This window comes from Macaca fascicularis, chromosome 8 (genome assembly GCF_037993035.2).
Source record: "Macaca fascicularis isolate 582-1 chromosome 8, T2T-MFA8v1.1".
Classification (NCBI taxonomy): Eukaryota; Metazoa; Chordata; class Mammalia; order Primates; family Cercopithecidae; genus Macaca; species Macaca fascicularis.
Genome location: NC_088382.1, coordinates 107,890,230 through 107,907,985, shown reverse-complemented (window position 1 = coordinate 107,907,985; position 17,756 = coordinate 107,890,230). Strand labels below are relative to the sequence as shown.

The window sequence follows — 17,756 nt, the reverse complement described above, 5'->3', positions numbered from 1 at the left end:
CCAAGAAATGACTGCCAAATCCTGCCACCATTTTTTCTAATACCCAGACTATTAAAAGAAAAACTTCATCTGAATTGAATTTAAAGGAGCTTAATTTAGTAACGAATGATTGAATCAGGCAGCCCCCAGAATCACAGCAGATTCAGAGAATCTCCAGGGATGCCTCGTGGTCAGAACAAATTTATAGACAAAAAAACGGAAGTGGCATATAGAAATCAGAAGTGAGATACAGAAACAGCTGAATTGGTTACAGGTTGTCATTTACCTTATTTGAACACAGTTTGAACACTCAGAAGTGTATGACTGGTTGAAGTATGGCTTATGGCATTGGCCAGGACTCAGCTATTGTTACAGGCACATGCTCCTAAGTTCGGGTTTCAGTCTTGTCTACCCACTAAGTTGGGTTGCAGTTCACCCACAAGGACTCAAATGTAGAAGTACAGAGTCCTTCTCAGGCCATATTTAGTTTGCTTTAACACTGTTGACCCTGGGCCAGGGAGCTATTCTGTAGCAGGTGAGTTTTTCCTTACTTCTCCAAGTTAAAGCACACTCTGACGTACTTCACCACCAATTTTGTATTGTTATAAAATACAAGTAATATAAAATTTTACCATTTTAGCTATTTGTAAGTGTACACTTCTGTGGCACTAAGCACATTGTCATTGATGTGCAGCTGTCATCATATCCACCTCCAGAATTTTTTCATCTATCCCAACTTTATATCCATTAAACACAAATTCCCCATTTTTCCCTCCCCTCACTCTGGCAACCACCATTCTACTTTCTATCTTCATGAATTTCCCTCATGTAAGTAGAATCACACAACATTTGTTCTTTTGTGACTGGCTGATTTCACTTAGCATAATGGCCTCAAGGTTGTAGATAAAAGTCATCAAACTCTGTAAAATATTTGAAGACATTTATTCTGAGCCAAATATGAGTGACCAATGGCCTATGGCACAGCTCCAGGAGATTATAAGAACATGTGCCCAAGGTGGTCAGGCCACAGCTTGGTTTTATACATTTTAGGGAGATATAAGACATCAATCCATACACATAAGATGGGCATTGCTTCCGTTTGGAAAGGGGGAACAACTGGAAGTAGGGGCTTTCAGGTCGTGGGCGAATTCAAGCTTTTCTGATTGGCAATTGGTTGAAAGAGTTATTATCTAAAGACATAGAATCAATAAAAAGGAATATCTGGGTTGTGGAGACCAAGGTTCTATTATGCAGATGAAGCCTCTGGGTAGCAGGCTTCAGAGCTCTCATCAGACCTAAAAAGGTACCTGAGTCTTAGTAAATTCTCTCCTGGATCAGGGAAAAGACCTGGAAAAGGATGGAGATTCTCTACAGAATGTAGATTTTCCCCATAAGAGACAGCTTTGCAGGGCCATTTCAAAATATGTAAAAGAAATAGGCCAGGTGTGGTAGCTCACACCTGTAATCCCAGCACTTAGGTAGGCTGAGGTGGGAGGATCATGAGGTCAAGAGATTGAGACCATCCTGGCCAACATGGTGAAACCCTGTCTCTACTAAAAATACGAAAATTAGCCGCTGAGATCATGCCACAGTATTCCAGCCTGGTGACAGAGCAAGACTCCATCTAAAAAAGAAAGAAAGAAAGAAAGAAAGAAAGAAAGAAAGAAAGAAAGAAAGAAAGAAAGAAAGAAAGAAAGAAAGAAAGAAAGAAAGAAAGAAAGAAGAAGGAAGGAAGGAAGGAAGGAAGGAAGGAAGGAAGGAAGGAAGGAAGGAAGGAAGGAAGGAAGGAAGGAAGGAAGGAAGGAAAGGAAAGAAAGGAAAGAAAGGAAGAAAGAAAGGAAGAAAGAAAGGAAGAAAGAAAGGAAGAAAGAAAGGAAGAAAGAAAGGAAGAAAGAAAGGAAGAAAGAAAGGAAGAAAGAAAGGAAGAAAGAAAGGAAGAAAGAAAGAAAGAAATGGGGGTAAAATAGTTTGATTCCTTTCAGGGCCTGCTATCTGTCATGCGATGCTATACTAGAGTCAGGCTGGAATTTGGTGTCTTATTGCTATAAAAAGTCTGTTTTGTCAGTCTTCAGATCTTTGTTTTAATGTTAATGCTGGTCAGTTGTGCCCTAATTCTAAAGGAAGGAGGGTATAATGAGGTATGTCCCAACCCCTACTTCCCATCATGGCCTAAATTAGTTTTTCAGGTTAACTTTGGAATGCCTTTGGCCTAGGTGAGGGTCCATCAGTCAGTTGAAGGACTTAGAATTTTATTTTCAGTTTTTAAGGTTCATCCATGTTGTAGTGTATATTGAAATTTCCTTCCTTTTTAAGGCTGAATAATATTCCATCATATGTATATACTCTATGTTGTTTATGCATTCATCCACTGAGGGACACAGGTTTCTTCCACCTTTTGGCTATTATGAATAATGCTGCTATTATTGAATGTAAGTGTACAAATATCTGTTCAAATCCCTGTTTTGAGTTCTTTTGGATATGTACCCAAAAGTGGAATTGCTAGACCATATGGTAATCCAGTGTTTAATTTTTTGAGGAATCTCCATGCCATTTTCCACAGTGCCTGCACCATTTTACATTCCCACCAGCAATGCACAAGTGTTCCAATTTCTCCCCATCTTTGCTAACACTTCTTTTCTTTTTTTTTTTTTAATTATAGCCATCCTAATGGATGTGAAGTAGTGACTCGTTGTGGTTTTGATTTGCATTTTCCTAATGATTAGTGATACTGAGCATCTTTTCATGTGTTTATTGGCCATTTGTGTGTCTTCTTGGAGAAACAGCTATTCAAGTCCTTTGCCCATTTTTTAATCAGGATGTTTATTTTTTGTTGTTGAATTGTAGGCATTCTTTAAATATTCTGAATCTCAATCCAGATATATGATTTACAAATATTTTCTCTCATTCCATGGGTTGCCTTTCACTCTGTTGATAGTGCATGTTGATGCAAAAAATTTTTAATCTCAGCCAGGCATGGTGGCTCATGCCTGTAATCCCAGCACTTTGGGAGCTGAGGCAGGCAGATCACTTGAAGTCAGGAATTCAAGACCAGCCTGACCAACATGGCGAAACACCATTTCTACTAAAAATACAAAAATTAGCTGGGTGTGGTGGCATACGCCTGTGGTTCCAGCCACTTGGGAGGCTGAGGCACGAGAATTGCTTGAACCTAGGAGGCAGAGATTGCAGTGAGCCGAGGTCATGCCACTGCACTCCAGCCTGGGTAACAGAGCAAGATTCTGTCTCAAAAAAAAAAAAACACACAGTTTTTAATCTTGGTGAAACACAATTTATCTATTTTTTTCAATGCCTATGCTTTGGTGTCATATCCAAGAAATTATTGCCAAATCCTGCCACCAATTTTTAAATACCCAGCCTGAATCCATTTAAACTGTTTAGTGAATGACTTAAAGAATTTTAAAGTGAGTTATTTCTATTCAACAATGTACTTTTATAATTATGGGAGATGTTAATAAATATCCATTCATGGCCAAAGTTTTTTCTCAGTCTTCATTTTCCTGATCAATGCCAAGTACATTAGATGTAAATGGGAAGCATGGAAATAGTACATTGTATTGTACCTCAATTGTTTCCCCATGAGGGATCGTGATCAAAATTATTACCAATTGCCTCTCTTAGGAAAAGAAAATTCTTAACTGATTAAAGACCATGGATATTATATATCAACTATATAATGAGTTTTCAACTTTTTACTTCATTTAAAAAATACTAAATTTCATTTCTAAATACTACATTTCATGCTATACTTGAGTCAGGCTGGAATTTGGTGTCTTATTGCTACAAAAATCACATATAATAAAGCTCTAAAACTTCAAAGACATTTTGCATTCTGAAAAGGGTTCTTTGTGGTTGCAATGCTCATTTGAAATTCAAATAACTTCTTGGAATTTGAAGCTAGCTAGAAGTTACGTACTGTAGAATAAGAGGGAGATGATCCTTTGTATCATTGCTAATTTATACTAATAGAAGATATTATACTTTTGGACCTAGATGGGAGCAACAAATGCATCTTTTGAAATCATTAAATAATACATGAGCTATCCATGATAAACATCTTGGGCAATGTGTAAGAACTTACCTTTTAACTTCTATAGTTCTTGTGTTAGATGATTATATACTTTTTCAAGCAAGTGTTTGTTAAATCTTCAATTTTATATTGCAGTAGATGATGCAGAAGACCCAATAGAAAGAAGCATAAGACTTGGTTCTTTTCCCTCAGAGAATTTGAGCAAACATGATAATATTAAAGAATAAATAAGGGAGGCTTACCATTTAGAATCTGAGAAAGTCAAGGTGGGCCGAGGTGGTCTGAGGAGGTCTCAAGGAGATGGACCTCTGCAGGCCAAGAGGGCGAGGTTTGGTTGGAGTGAGTGAGAGGCGCACCTGCACGACCTAGGAGAGCAGTGACATGAGAAAGTGTCACATCTGGCTGGAGGATAGCACGTGCCACATACCTGAGATAGAGGAAGCACATTAAAAGTAAGTTATGGACAGAGGGCTGGGTGAGGACTAATTGTGGTGAGCTGGTATAATAGTTTATTGTTTGATATAGTAGACTGTAGAGAATCATTGTAGGTTTTTGACCAGGGGAGTAGTAGGAAAATTTAGCCCATCTCCAGTGGAGATCATAGAGCCTTAGAAGTAAAGGGATTTCTGGAAACATCTTATCTAATATCCCATTTTTACTTAGGCCAGAGAAGTGAAATAACTTGCTCAAAAGGTTACCCAGTTAGAAATGAGCAAATCTGTGTCTCAGATTTATCCTTTACCTTGTAGTCCGATTATCTTTCTTTCATATCACAGTCCTCCAAAACCTATTAGAGAAAAGAAAATAAAAAGAAAGGATACATAAGAAGCAGCATCTTGATAGGAAAAAGCCAAATAAATATTTTATTTATATTAGTAAATGAGGCAGGCAAATATCTAGAGAATTCATAGAGGACCAAGTGATTTCTTAAAAATAGTGTCTGAAAAAAGTGAAAAACTAATTCTAATTAAATCATATTAATAGGTATTTATGGTATTAATTGGTTATTCTACGTTACTATAAGAATGTGTAATTTTTATCAAACCTACCCTAGCAAATGGGTGCTAAGCTAAAGCTGAATTACTGAACAAATGAATGAATACCTAAATTTGTCTTTTTTCTTCCAGTAAATATCTTACAAGTATTATTTAAGGAAAACATTTTCTTTTACAGATTCACCTTTTTGGAGTTTTGCTGGCCATTTTAGGAAACTTGGTGATCAGCATTTCTCTAAATATTCAGGTAAGAAAAAAGCTTATTTTTCTAGCACTGTAGATTAATCCAGGGACACATTATGACTCTCATGGGCCTTGGAAACTTTTGTCTTTGTGGCTCTTTTCTCCATAAAAATTATAAAAATATATATATTTTATGACCTCATTGGTGTAAAGAGAAATATAATGCAAGCTGGAGTGCATTCATTTTTCTTCTTCTTCTGATTTTAAAAGAAATTAATTTTGGGGGGTGTGGAGTGGGCTCTGACAGTATTGTAGACCCTAGGTAAGGGGCCTATGGTGTCACTGGTTTGATTTGCAGTACTTTGATTTCTTTCATAGCCTTCACCTCAGGTGGGATATGGATACTTTTTAGAAGCAGTTCATAAAAGTACAGATTATAGGGTTTTTTCCCCTTTCTTTAAAATGCTCTTAAATATGCCAGTATAGACTAATGGTCTTGAGGAAAGAATGTAGAATACAAAATAGGAACTATAATTGAACATGAATTAGAAACCTGAATAAATTGCTGATTTGCTAAATGCAAATTGAAGGAAATATGAATTTTTAACCAAATCAGGAATTAAATAAACCATTTTAAATCATTTAATGAATCAGTTTGAATTAGAATCAAATTGCTGCAGTCTCTAAAACGATTTGAATCAAAATAAACCTGAACATCAAAATATCTCCCAGAATGTTATAGGGTAATTCCCTCTTAACCTCAGGGGATAAATTGCAAGACTCCCAGTGGATGTCTGAAACTAGAGCTAATACTGAACCCTATTCAGTATATACTATGTTTTTCCTATACATACATACCTATGATCACATTTAATTTATAACTTAGGCACAGTAAAAGATTAATAACAATAACTAATAATAAAATAGAACAAGTAAGTAAGATAAGGGTTACCTGAACACAAGCACTGTGCTATTGCAACAGCTGATCTGATAACCGAGAGGCCCACTGAATGACTAAGGGACGGGGAGCATCTGTAGCCTGGATACATTGGACAAAGGGAGGATTCACATACCAGGCGGGACAGCAAGAGATTTCATCCTGCTACTCAGAAGAGAATGCAATTTAAAATGTATGAAATGTTTATTTCTGGAATTTTCCATCTAATATTTTCTGACCATGGGTAACTGAAACCACAGAAAATGAATCCGTGGATCGAGGGGTGACCACTATATTTGTTTATACAAATCTTTGCTAGAAAATGACCTAGTATAATTTTCAATAATTCCCCAAAAATGTATTTGTTCTTTAAAAAATACAAAAATAAATTAGTGTTCTTATAAAAAGAATTAAAGGAATACAAAAGAAAAAAAGTGGCATTCCCTTCATAGCTCAGAATGTTTTCTTATTTATCTTCTGATTTACTTTCAGAAATATTCTCACCTTCAGCTGGCACAACAGGAGCACCCAAGGCCATACTTCAAGAGTGTGCTGTGGTGGAGTGGTGTCCTGCTGATGGCCGTGGGAGAGACGGGGAACTTCGCAGCCTATGGATTTGCTCCCATTACTCTGATCGCTCCATTAGGCTGTGTGTCTGTTACAGGTAAGCTGTTGTGTGTTTTGACAAACAGAAACTTAATGAGCAGAAAAATTGGAGAAAAACACACAACTGAAACAACAAATGCACCAAAAAAGAAAGTCTATTGCCTGGTTTCTTAGCACATTAACATGGAAAAATTATTCTGCTAATTTCAGCGATCCATTGTCACGCTGTCACATTAACTATAGAAACTTGCAGTTTGTGACTCTAACACTTATCTGTGAAAGCCTGATGCCTGAGTCTTAATAAATTAACAGTGACAGAAAATGTTATACTATGCTTGTAATCATTAATGAGTTACCTAAAAGCATTTGTAATGCAATGTTTTATTTATATGTTAAACTGATAATACCTGTGGTTAGAGTCTTTGATGTCTGGTCTTGACTTCATAGTTTAGTATCTGTTTGACATTAAGAATTAAATATTGGTTATTCTACATTACTATAAGAATGTGTAATTTTACAGTAATGTCACAAATATCTACTTTGAAATTTTATGTAATTTACTAAATACATTTAGAAAACAGAAAATGAGATGTTGTGAAAGACTTTAAAAAAAAAAGAGCAAAAATCACTGCTAAAAAGGAGAACAAATTCTCTAAGCCCTGTTAAAATCAATAAAATCTTTTTGGTTTTACTCTTTATCTGTTGCTATGGAAACAGGATGTTTCTAAATTTGCGTGAATTTAGAAACTTCATTGAAATAGAAACAACTTGATAGTCATTATCTGTTAACAACTAGATCAAGCATATCACATGTTTACATATCCCAATTTAAATGTTCCTCCTAAACAACTATATGATATTCTTAAAGAAAACATCATTTAAACTGAAACAATGCAGATTCAAAGATAATTTTATTTTATTTTGTAAGTCATTTATCTCAATCATTTAAAATATTTTATTTAAAATACTTGGATGAGGTATAACAGAATATTTAGCAAAAAAACACTTACTTTGCTTTCTAGAAATAGCCTACTTAAAAGAGCCATCCTGTTACTACTCTGAAGAGGCACACAATTTATGTAAACATTTACTGTTTTTAACATTCCAATAGAATAAGCAAATTGGGTAAACCTCACTTTCTATTTAGTAAACCACACAACATGTACATAGACATTTTAGACATTTTATGTTTTCAAAATCTAAGAAATAACAGATAAAAGATCTAGTTATATGGTGAACTTGGGATCCCTCCAGACTCTTGCTGTCTTGAAAATATTGTTTTATTCTCCAATAATGACTGTGTTTGTCATGCTGATCTTTAGTTTTGTTCCTTACTTTATGCTGTTTCCATGAAATAGCCAGAGAAAAATGTGTCCGGGCATATTAGATAGATAACTGGGGAAGGCAGGTGGTGAGTGCACCATATGGTATTGAAATTCTCCATTTATCTCACGTCTCCTGGTCCTGGGAAGTCTTTGGCAGGAGTGGGGTATAAGAAAAAGGGTGCTACCCCAGGTGGTTCAGACAAGGGGAAATATTGTTGTAAAGATCAGAGATTTCACAGAAATGAGATATAACCAGACCTCATGGGGCCTGAAGTGAGAATGGGGCAGTTTTCAGGACTTCAGAGTCAGCAGTCGTACCCTTCCTAGACCTTCAGTGAAGCTGCCTGTGAGTCTGCCTATCTTGGCAAGACTTGATCCAAGCTCTCATTAAAAACTGAAAGCTGAAGCTTTCCAAACTTCCACTCAGAAAGAGTGTCCTATTCTCCCAAGTCCCCTGCGAGCCGGTCCACCCACCTTCAAACTCGGAGCCCACTGCCTTGACAGATGGGCTTTTTCTTCATGCTATAGATTATTTTTCTTTGTGTGCTGTTAGCCCCAATTAATGTTTCAGCTTCAGAACATTTTTAGTTACCTCCTTCTCTGTCCATCTGAAATGATTCAAAGACGTGAACTTACAGCCTCAAACACAACTCATTTCCTACTTTACAATCTTTGCACACAGTAATGTACGTTCATAAATAGTATTCCCACAGCAGTCCTGAGCTGGATTTAAGTCATTGTAAAGCTTTGTGGGTGGGTGAGGGACTGCTGGTGATGGAGGATTTTCCCTAGAACAAACTCCTGCTACCCTGAGATTCTTTATAAAGATCCTAGAAACTCTAGAGAATTTGAAGGAAAAGGGAAAGTATAAACCAGATGTGTCTTATGTCTGTGTCTAAAGATGAAGCAGAAAATCCACACTTTTCTATGTTAAAACTTTTTTTTGGTATCATTTCTTGGGAGCTTTAAGAAATCAAATCTCCCATTGAATTTGAATAAAAAATAAGACCTGTTGCAGTGTTGCATGGGAAACTGCAGATTCTTTTCTGATTTTTCTTCTGTCTTTTGTTGCTTTTCTAAGAGAAGGAGACAGAAAGAGAAACTATTAAAATCCAGAACACTTACAATAGTTTTAGCCCTTAAATCCAAGTGTGTTAAGTCCCTTAAGTCTTTTATCTTCCTCCCTCTCCTTAGACAGTCTGGTTCACACCAACACATTCTGCTCCATTTTTCCTTTCCAGAAGTAGGGAGAGACAGTGCAGGTAAACACGTGGACTAGTTTTACTACACTGATGATTGCTAATATGCCAGACCTGCTATTTTGTCTCACATAATCAAAATTCCTGCTCCTTTTGTATACTTTGAGTATATGTATTTGTATACTTTGAGTATAATATATTCAATTAAATATTAAATATAAATTGAATATATAATATTTAATATATTTATGTTTAATAAATACAATTTTATTATTGTATTTAACATATTTAATATAATTGTATTATTATACTTAATATAATTATATTGATTATATTTAATATATATTTAATATATTGATTATATTTAATAAGATTAAATTTTATTTTGTTATATATTTAATATATATTAAATATAGTTCTATATTAATAGATACTATACTAATTGAATATGTATTCAATTAAAGTATGCATGTCATATGATTGACATATATATGTCTGACATATATGCTAGTCACATATAGGACTCATTTGTAAGAAGCACCACAGTTAGCAATATGGGCATTTCAACTTGCCCTCTACCCATGTTTTCCTGCCTTGAAACATCTTTCTTCTGTGATTTTTTCCCCTCTCTCTGTGTGTCCTGCTGTTCCTCACTGACATGCTCAGCTTCAGGCAGCAGTTGTCCAACATTAGTTTTACAGGTAGATTCATAGGTGTTCTAAGAAACAAAGAATTCCATAATCAAACAGCATTCTGCAACTTGGGGTTTTAAAGGTGACAGAGGTTTCATTAGTGTAGAGCTTCTTGGGGCCTTAAGACAGGCCCATGCACACTGTGAATCGTGAGAGGCAGATGCAGTACGCCAGGTCTCCAAAACATACTGAGCGCATCTGAGATTCCCTTGATTGTATCTCAAGGCAGTTCTGCAGAAAACCCTTTAGGGAATTCTTAAGGCAAAGCTCACAGGCAGTCACATCGTGCTAGAGACTCAGCCTAAATAACCCGTCCATGCCTCACCGTGAAGACGGCAAAATGGGGAATGATCTCAGTGCACAGGGATGCCCAGGCCTGGGTCCAGCTTTTTGAGAGAGTCAGAACCTTCGTATCCTTGTGTCATCTTTTAATTTTACTTTATTTTTCTCACTGGAAGTCTTTCTCAATGAATAATAGGTCCAAAATCTATTCTGACTAAAACGCGAGTTATACTAGCAGTGTGGTTAATTCTAGATGTGGATTTGTGTAATTCAGAAAGCTTAATTAATGATTTTCAATTTCACCTAGAGGCTAGGTTCAATACTCGCCCTAATAAACCAGGGCAGCAGAAAGGTCAAGAGCTCTAGGACCACACTGCCACGGTTCAAATCTCAGTTCTGCCATTGGCAAGCTCTGTGACCTTGGGCAAATTATTAAAACCAGTTTATGCCTCAGATCCCTAGCCTGTAAAATGGGAGTGAAGTAGTTTCTGTATTAGAGGTCGTTGTGGGGAAGAACTGAGTAAACTCAAACATCTAAGGACAGTGTTGGGTAGATAGTATTTGACATAATGACAACACTGGCTATCATCACTATGATTTGTGATTATTAGTGTGTAGAAAAATAAAATACCTTATTCTTTATAATGGAGCATACTTTCATGCCTCCAAAGATGGCTGATGGTTAAATTCTCTAAAATGGAGAAATCAGTTCAAGAAAGGCTTTTTATTGTTATTATCCACGCAGTGGTTAAATTTATGGAGAGCAGAAAAGTAGGATCCTCACTGCTCATTTTTCATCTAATTAAGTAGCAATTACCTTCAACCCCCTCGCATATTCCCTACCAAAACACAGTGGAAAATAGAAGAATTTCCAAATAACCTACCAAGACGAAATACATTTTGAAAACAAATACGGGAGTTTGTCAGAGGAAATGCTTAGAAAGCTAGATGGGTATGCAGTTTTCCATCTTCGTGCTCTGGTTTCAAAGAGCTTGTGTTCTCTTGTTCATTAACTACATAGAGAGGCTGAATGGCAGATTCCTTTCAGATCAACTGTGATTTGAGGATATGTTTTCTGGGAAACTATTATTATACTAGATATCCAGTACAAAGACATAGGTTAGCTATTCTGTGGAGTTTGTAATAAAATTTCAAACTACTGCTAATCCTTCGTGTCTCAGGTAAACCCTTCCTCAGGAGGCCTTCCCTGGCTTTTAGACTAAGGTAATTAAACAGGCTTATTCTCTGCTCCCTTCACACTCTATGCAGGCCTTCCTCTCATCTGTGTGGTGCCGTTTTGTGAATTAGAAAAAGAGAGCCCTTTCTCAAAATACTTTATTTCTGTCTGTCTGCAAATGATTGTAATACATTAATTTTGTTAGAGCAGGACACTCTGGCAACATCTGTCAGAGAATTGTGTTGAGAAATACACAAATCAACAAGGTGTGAGACGCGGATGGTGCCACCTCAGATGTGGAGACTTTCTGCATTCCAAAACTTACACAGCCTGTCCAACCACACACAGCGACCCTGCCCTATGCTTCCCCTTTGGCACCTCTCAGCATGCTCACAATGACCTGTTTCATGTGCTTCCTCACCATTTAACTGAGACCCAGGGGACTGGTGACTGACTACGTGTCTTGTTGCTTGACATTTGCCCTTCCTGGAAGAGCATGGCACGAGGAAATCACACAATGCAGCCTGCAGAATTGGTTTGAATTTGAATTTTGATAAAACAAGGATAGAATATTCCGTTCTAGGGTGTTGGAAGAGATAAATGCTTGCTTAAAAGATTTCAATTTCTAATGAAGCATGGTGGTTAAACAGTTCATTGCAAGAGACTCATGAATATTCATGCTTGTGAACACTCGTAGGGCTATACGCCTGTCCTTTGGGAATTGAGTTCAATTATTTGTGCATCTCCAAAGCGTGGACTTACATTTAATGTTTTCCTTTTTCTGTTTATCCCCATGACTGTGATCTATGCTATGCCTAAACATTTAAAGATGATTAAAAACAATGAAGTTATCAACAGTCGAAAGAATTGAAGCCACATGGAATTACATAGCTTCATGGCAGACTTCTCTCAGTATAAAATTAACTTGTCTATGGAGCAGCAAGGAAGTGGGATATGGAGGGAGATCGTTGCAGGGGCAAGGAGAGAGGGAGGGAGAAATAAAACATGATGGAAGCACCGGTGACATTTTTCAGTTCTATGCCTCTGAGTATATTGATTAAAAGTAACCAGAAAAGAGTGCAAGAACATATCAGCTTTTTCCAAGTTAAATTCAGGCAATACTTTAGACAAAGTAATAAAGGTAAGAAACTAATATTGAATGAGCATCCACTATGCCAGGTATGAGACACATAAACTCATTACCTCAATCATTGCCCAGCTGAATGGAAATGAGTAATAAATAGATTGACTTTGGGATAAATTATATTAAATTAAGCACTTGAAATTTTGTATGGAAAGATAATAGCAGCTAGCAGCAAGATCTCTGTGGCCCTAGAATAAGTTCCTAAGAGAAGTAGTCGCTCTGTTACTAATTTGTATTAAGGCTGGAGAGCTAACTGCACTAAGAAAATGAGGAGAGCGTGAGTCTGATAAGTCTTTTCCATCTCTAATTTTCCCCAATATGCTGGGTTTTGCTCAAATCAAAATTCATGATGTGGAATACATGTTGTTTTGTGTGTTTCTGTGGTGCTGTTATGAAGCCCTAAACTGAAATGTATCTGTAATCCATTAGACGACGGTCATAGCAGAGCCAGGAAGCCCTGGTGAGGCCTTTTGGAATTCCAAAGAAATCATGTCAAGCAGAAACTTTGGTCTCCAAGATTTTTATTAGAAACAAATGAAAGGAAACATAAACAGACCAATGAGCAAGTGACCCATGGCGTTACCCAAACCTAGATGCTGCGAATTCTCTTTGTCCCTTAGAGCAATGTGCTTAGTGCCAGCCTGGATGAGGTCACCGGAACTCTAAAACCTCACAGGATGCCTGTGATAGTGTCACTTCACATGGACATTGATTTTAATGTTCAAGATATGCAGAAAATATCGCTTTTCTTAGTGGCTTGCTGAGTTATCTGCTTTTGCGTGTTTGTCCAAAAACCGGCCTACATAAAATGTGTGAAACTCTGAAGTTTTAATTTTATGTCCGTTCATACACTCTCAGCAGAAAGCATTCCTGAAGCCTAAACGCTTTATTTGAAACATCTTTTCCACTCATCCTTATTTTTTGAGCATGCCACAAAGTATTTCTAGAGAGGCTGCTAATGGTGAAGTAATACACAATTAAATTTGTAATACAGAATTAATCTAGTCGGTGGTAGTATTTTTACTTTTTTGGAGTCTTTTCAACTTTAATCATTAATGCATGCCAAGAAAAACGTAGAAAAGAAAGGATTATTGTTCTTAATCCAGGTAAGTTCCCTCGTTTGAAATTATGCAAATTGTCTCTGAATGACAGTTCCTTCTTCATTATCTTCCGTAAATGACAATAGCAATTTTTTAATCAACATGAATTACTTGACACTTCTCTTCCTGCCAACATGAATGGTAGAACTTTTCTCTCTGTAAGATGACATTTTTCAAACTGTCATATCCTCAGATATTCAAACCTTAATTCCATGGAATACATTGTAATTGACATACCTCTTTTCCTAAAATTCTACAACTAATGGGGAATGATAATTACATAGCAGTGCCTCAATATGGTTAGAGTTGACTCAGCCTGTAAGCACGCTCAATGTGTCCACGTGTTTGAAGCCTGATTGTGACTGACATGAAAGTGTTTTTGTGGTTTGCTTTTTAGAAGTACAATAAAGTTGCCATTATAAGTGGTCAGAAACCACAAGCCAGATATTTACATGTGAGGCTCTGTTTGTATCATCATTATGTAAATATGTTATTTTCATGTCATGGTTTTTTTTTTTTTTTTTTTTTTTGGTAAAAGAGAGTTTTCCTTACTGTTTTATCTTCTACTTTCCTATATTATAAATATACACATGGTTTCTCCTTATATCACAGAGGTGACACAATAAATTGAATGTCCAGGAAATGAAAATGGATGGAATTTTTATTTGTAGGCTAGATCAGAATTCATAAACTTGCCTGTAGACCAGAGTTGGCCCACGTTTTGACTGGCTCACACAATGCTTTTAAAGAATACTAATTAATTTCCTATGGGTAAAAATTAGACAATAACACACACAAAAAAGCTGAATTTTTGGCTAAAGAATCAAATTTGGTAGTGCTGGATTTGCAGTTGGCTAAGGCTGATTCAGGAGTGCCACCTTTCACTGATCTTGAATAGTTCACCATGGCCCCACAGCCCCTCACCACCATGGCCAGCACCCCCCATCACTACAGCCCACCCTCTCATCACCACAGCCCACCCCTCATCATTACAGCCTATCCCCATTACTATGCCCACTCCCTCATCACTAGAGCCCACCCCCGCATCATTATAGACTACACCCCATCACCACACCCATCCCACTCATCACCAGAGCCCACCCCCTCATCATTACAGACTACACCCCATCACCACGCCCACCCCCCTCATCACCAGAGCCCACCCCTTCAACATTACAGCCTACCCCCATCACTATGCCCACTCCCTCATCACTAGAGCCCACCCCCTCGTCATTACAGACTACACCCCATCACCACGCCCAGCCCCCTCATCACCAGAGCCCACCCCCTCATCATTACAGCCTACCCCCATCACTATGCCCACTCCCTCATCACTAGATCCCACCCCCTCATCATTACAGACTACACTCCATCACCACGCCTACCCCCCTCATCACCAGAGCCCACCCCCTCATCATTACAGCCTACCCCCATCACTATGCCCACTCCCTCATCACTAGAGCCCACCCCCTCGTCATTACAGACTACACTCCATCACCATGCCCACCCCCCTCATCACCAGAGCCCACCCCCTCATCATTACAGCCTACCCCCATCACTATGCCCACTCCCTCATCACTAGAGCCCACCCCCGCATCATTACAGACTACATCCCATCACCACGCCCACCCCCTCATCACCAGAGCCCACCCCCCATCATTACAGACTACATCCCATCACCACGCCCAGCCCCCTCATCACCAGAGCCCACCCCTTCAACATTACAGACTACACCCCATCACCACACCCACCCCCCTCATTCACCAGAGCCCATCCCTCTTATTACTATGGCCCACCCTCCTTATTTTATTTTATTTTTTTTGTCTTCAGAGGATTACCTTAAAGGCCCTTATAGGCATTTGAGTTTCTAACCTGTCAACCAAATGTTCTTTTTCTCCCCAGCTGAATCAGATAAGAATATCATGTCCGTAATCACATTTGAGTAAGGTAAAATTAATTGATTGTCTTAGCTTTGGGTTACATTTGTCTTTAAGAAGTGATAATGAAGGGTAAAAAAAAACAGAGAGGAACAAAAGTGAACAAAATCATTTAAACAGTTATTGAAATCATTTAAACAGACCCTAAACATTTAAACAGTTATTGAACAGTCTTCTGTACCATTAAGCTTTTAATAAAAAATTATTATTTTAGGGGAAGAGAGTTTAAATAAAAAGCACACATATGTCTTAATGTTACATATTTAAAAAGGGAATACCCATTTACCTATTATTCTACAGACACAGAGTTCTAAACTGACATGTAAAAAGCTGCCCTTGAGCTAAATTGCTAACAGAGAAGTGTGGTATTTAACTTCTCATTTACTAATCCTCATTAGTAGCTATTACAGAAGAACCCAAACCAAGTATTTACAACTTTTCTGAATACTCATGCATCAGGTTAATTTATGGTTGGCTTTTTCTCTCTCGTGACCTGCTATGGGTCTTAGAGCATCAAATAACTCTTCCATAATAACAGCTGGTCTTGGACTGAGTCTCATAAACTGAAGGATATCAGAGAGTATGTGAATGAAGGACAAACCGAGAGTTGATTCCTAAGTAAATCAAGACGCACAAGGAAGCACAAAACCAAGACACATACCTCGCTCTGGGACTGGCACCCTCCCCGACATCATTGGAAGGCACCGGAAACTTGCTTGGTCTTTTACCTGAATCCAAATGCCCATGTATAGGTTTCCTTATGTGAACCTTGATCAAAATGAATCTCCATTTTGATTGCCAACCTAAATGAATTTCCATTTTGATTGCCAACCTAAGTGACACTTAATAGGAGAACAGATGACTCACCAGTAGGAATCAGTCCACTGCAATTGCTGCTGAGAAGCTTCCTGACCTTAAAGCATTAGAGCTTCAAGGGCAACTGGATACATTAAATACGTTAGACTCCTCCATGGAGGTACCATTTTGCACCAGAGGAAAGACTAGAAGAAGGTTGTATGTCCTTTCCCCTTATGGATAGTATTCCTGCCGTCTTCCCCCGCCCCACCCCCCATGACTTCTACAGAACCACTCTTTGGATTTTGGCATATTATCTTTTCAAAATTTTTTATTTTTTAATGTAATTTTAAAAATTGTTTTAATTGACAAATAATTTTATATGTTTATGGGGTACAGTGTGGTGTTTTGATAGACATATATGCTGTAAAAATATTACATCAGGCTAATTAACATATTTATCATCTCATCTACTTCTCATTTTGTATGGTTAAAAATATGTAGGCAAAAGACCGGGCGCTGTGGCTCACTCCTGTAATCCTAGCACTTTGGGAGGCCAAGGCGGAAGGATCACAAGGTTACGAGCTCAAAACCAGCCTGGCCAACATAGTGAAACCTCATCTCTACGAAAAATACAAAAATTAGCCGGGCATGGTGGTGGACTCCTATAGTCCCAACTACCTGGGAGGCTGAGGCAGGAGACTCGCTTGAACTTAGGAGGCGGAAGTTGCAGTGAGCCGAGATCGCCAATGCGCTCCAGCCTGGGCAAGAGAGCCAGGCTCCGTTTTAAAAATAAATAAATAAATAAAAATTAGGGTGGGTACAGTGGCTTTTGCTGTAATCTCAGCACTTTGGGAGGCCAAAGTAGGAGGATCAGTTGAGCCCAGACGTTTGAGACTAGCCTGGGCAACACAGTGAGACTCTGTGTCTACAAAAAATTGAAAAACTATCCAGGCTAGATTTTAGTACACGGTATTGCCTATAGTCCCAGCTCCTTGGGAGGCTGAGGTGGGAGAATCGTGTGAGCTCAGGAGGTTGAGGCTCCAGTGAGACATGACTGCGCCACTGCACTCCAGCCTGGGTAACAGAAGGAGACCCTGTCTCAAAAAAAAAGAACTTTTAAAATCTACTATTTTAGGAATTTTGAAATATGTATTACTGTTAACTTGGTCACCATGCTGTGCAATAGACCACTAAAACTTATTCCTCCTGTCTAAATGAAATTTGATAAATTGGTATATTATCAATGGTACATTACCTTTCGCCTTTTATACCATGGTATACCAATGGTATATTACCTTTCACCTTTTATTTTTTTAATGCATTATGGCCATTGTGGTCTAGTGCTTGACTCTGG

General features: G+C 37.9%; 1 protein-coding gene across 4 annotated transcripts in view; it reads left to right on the top strand.

Annotated features, from left to right (window-relative positions):
- The window catches only part of NIPAL2 (NIPA like domain containing 2), a 104,311-nt gene that overhangs the window by 28,567 nt on the left and 57,988 nt on the right, over nucleotides 1-17,756 (top strand). For all 4 annotated transcript variants that reach the window (XR_012416557.1, XM_073999170.1, XM_005563774.5 and 1 more), the window contains exons 2-3: nucleotides 5,201-5,269; nucleotides 6,635-6,806. Coding sequence is in view for 3 of the 4 variants with exons in the window: in XM_073999170.1 (XP_073855271.1) it covers nucleotides 5,201-5,269; nucleotides 6,635-6,806 (241 nt within the window). In the remaining variant the exon portion in view is untranslated. The remainder of the gene's footprint in view (nucleotides 1-5,200; nucleotides 5,270-6,634; nucleotides 6,807-17,756) is intronic.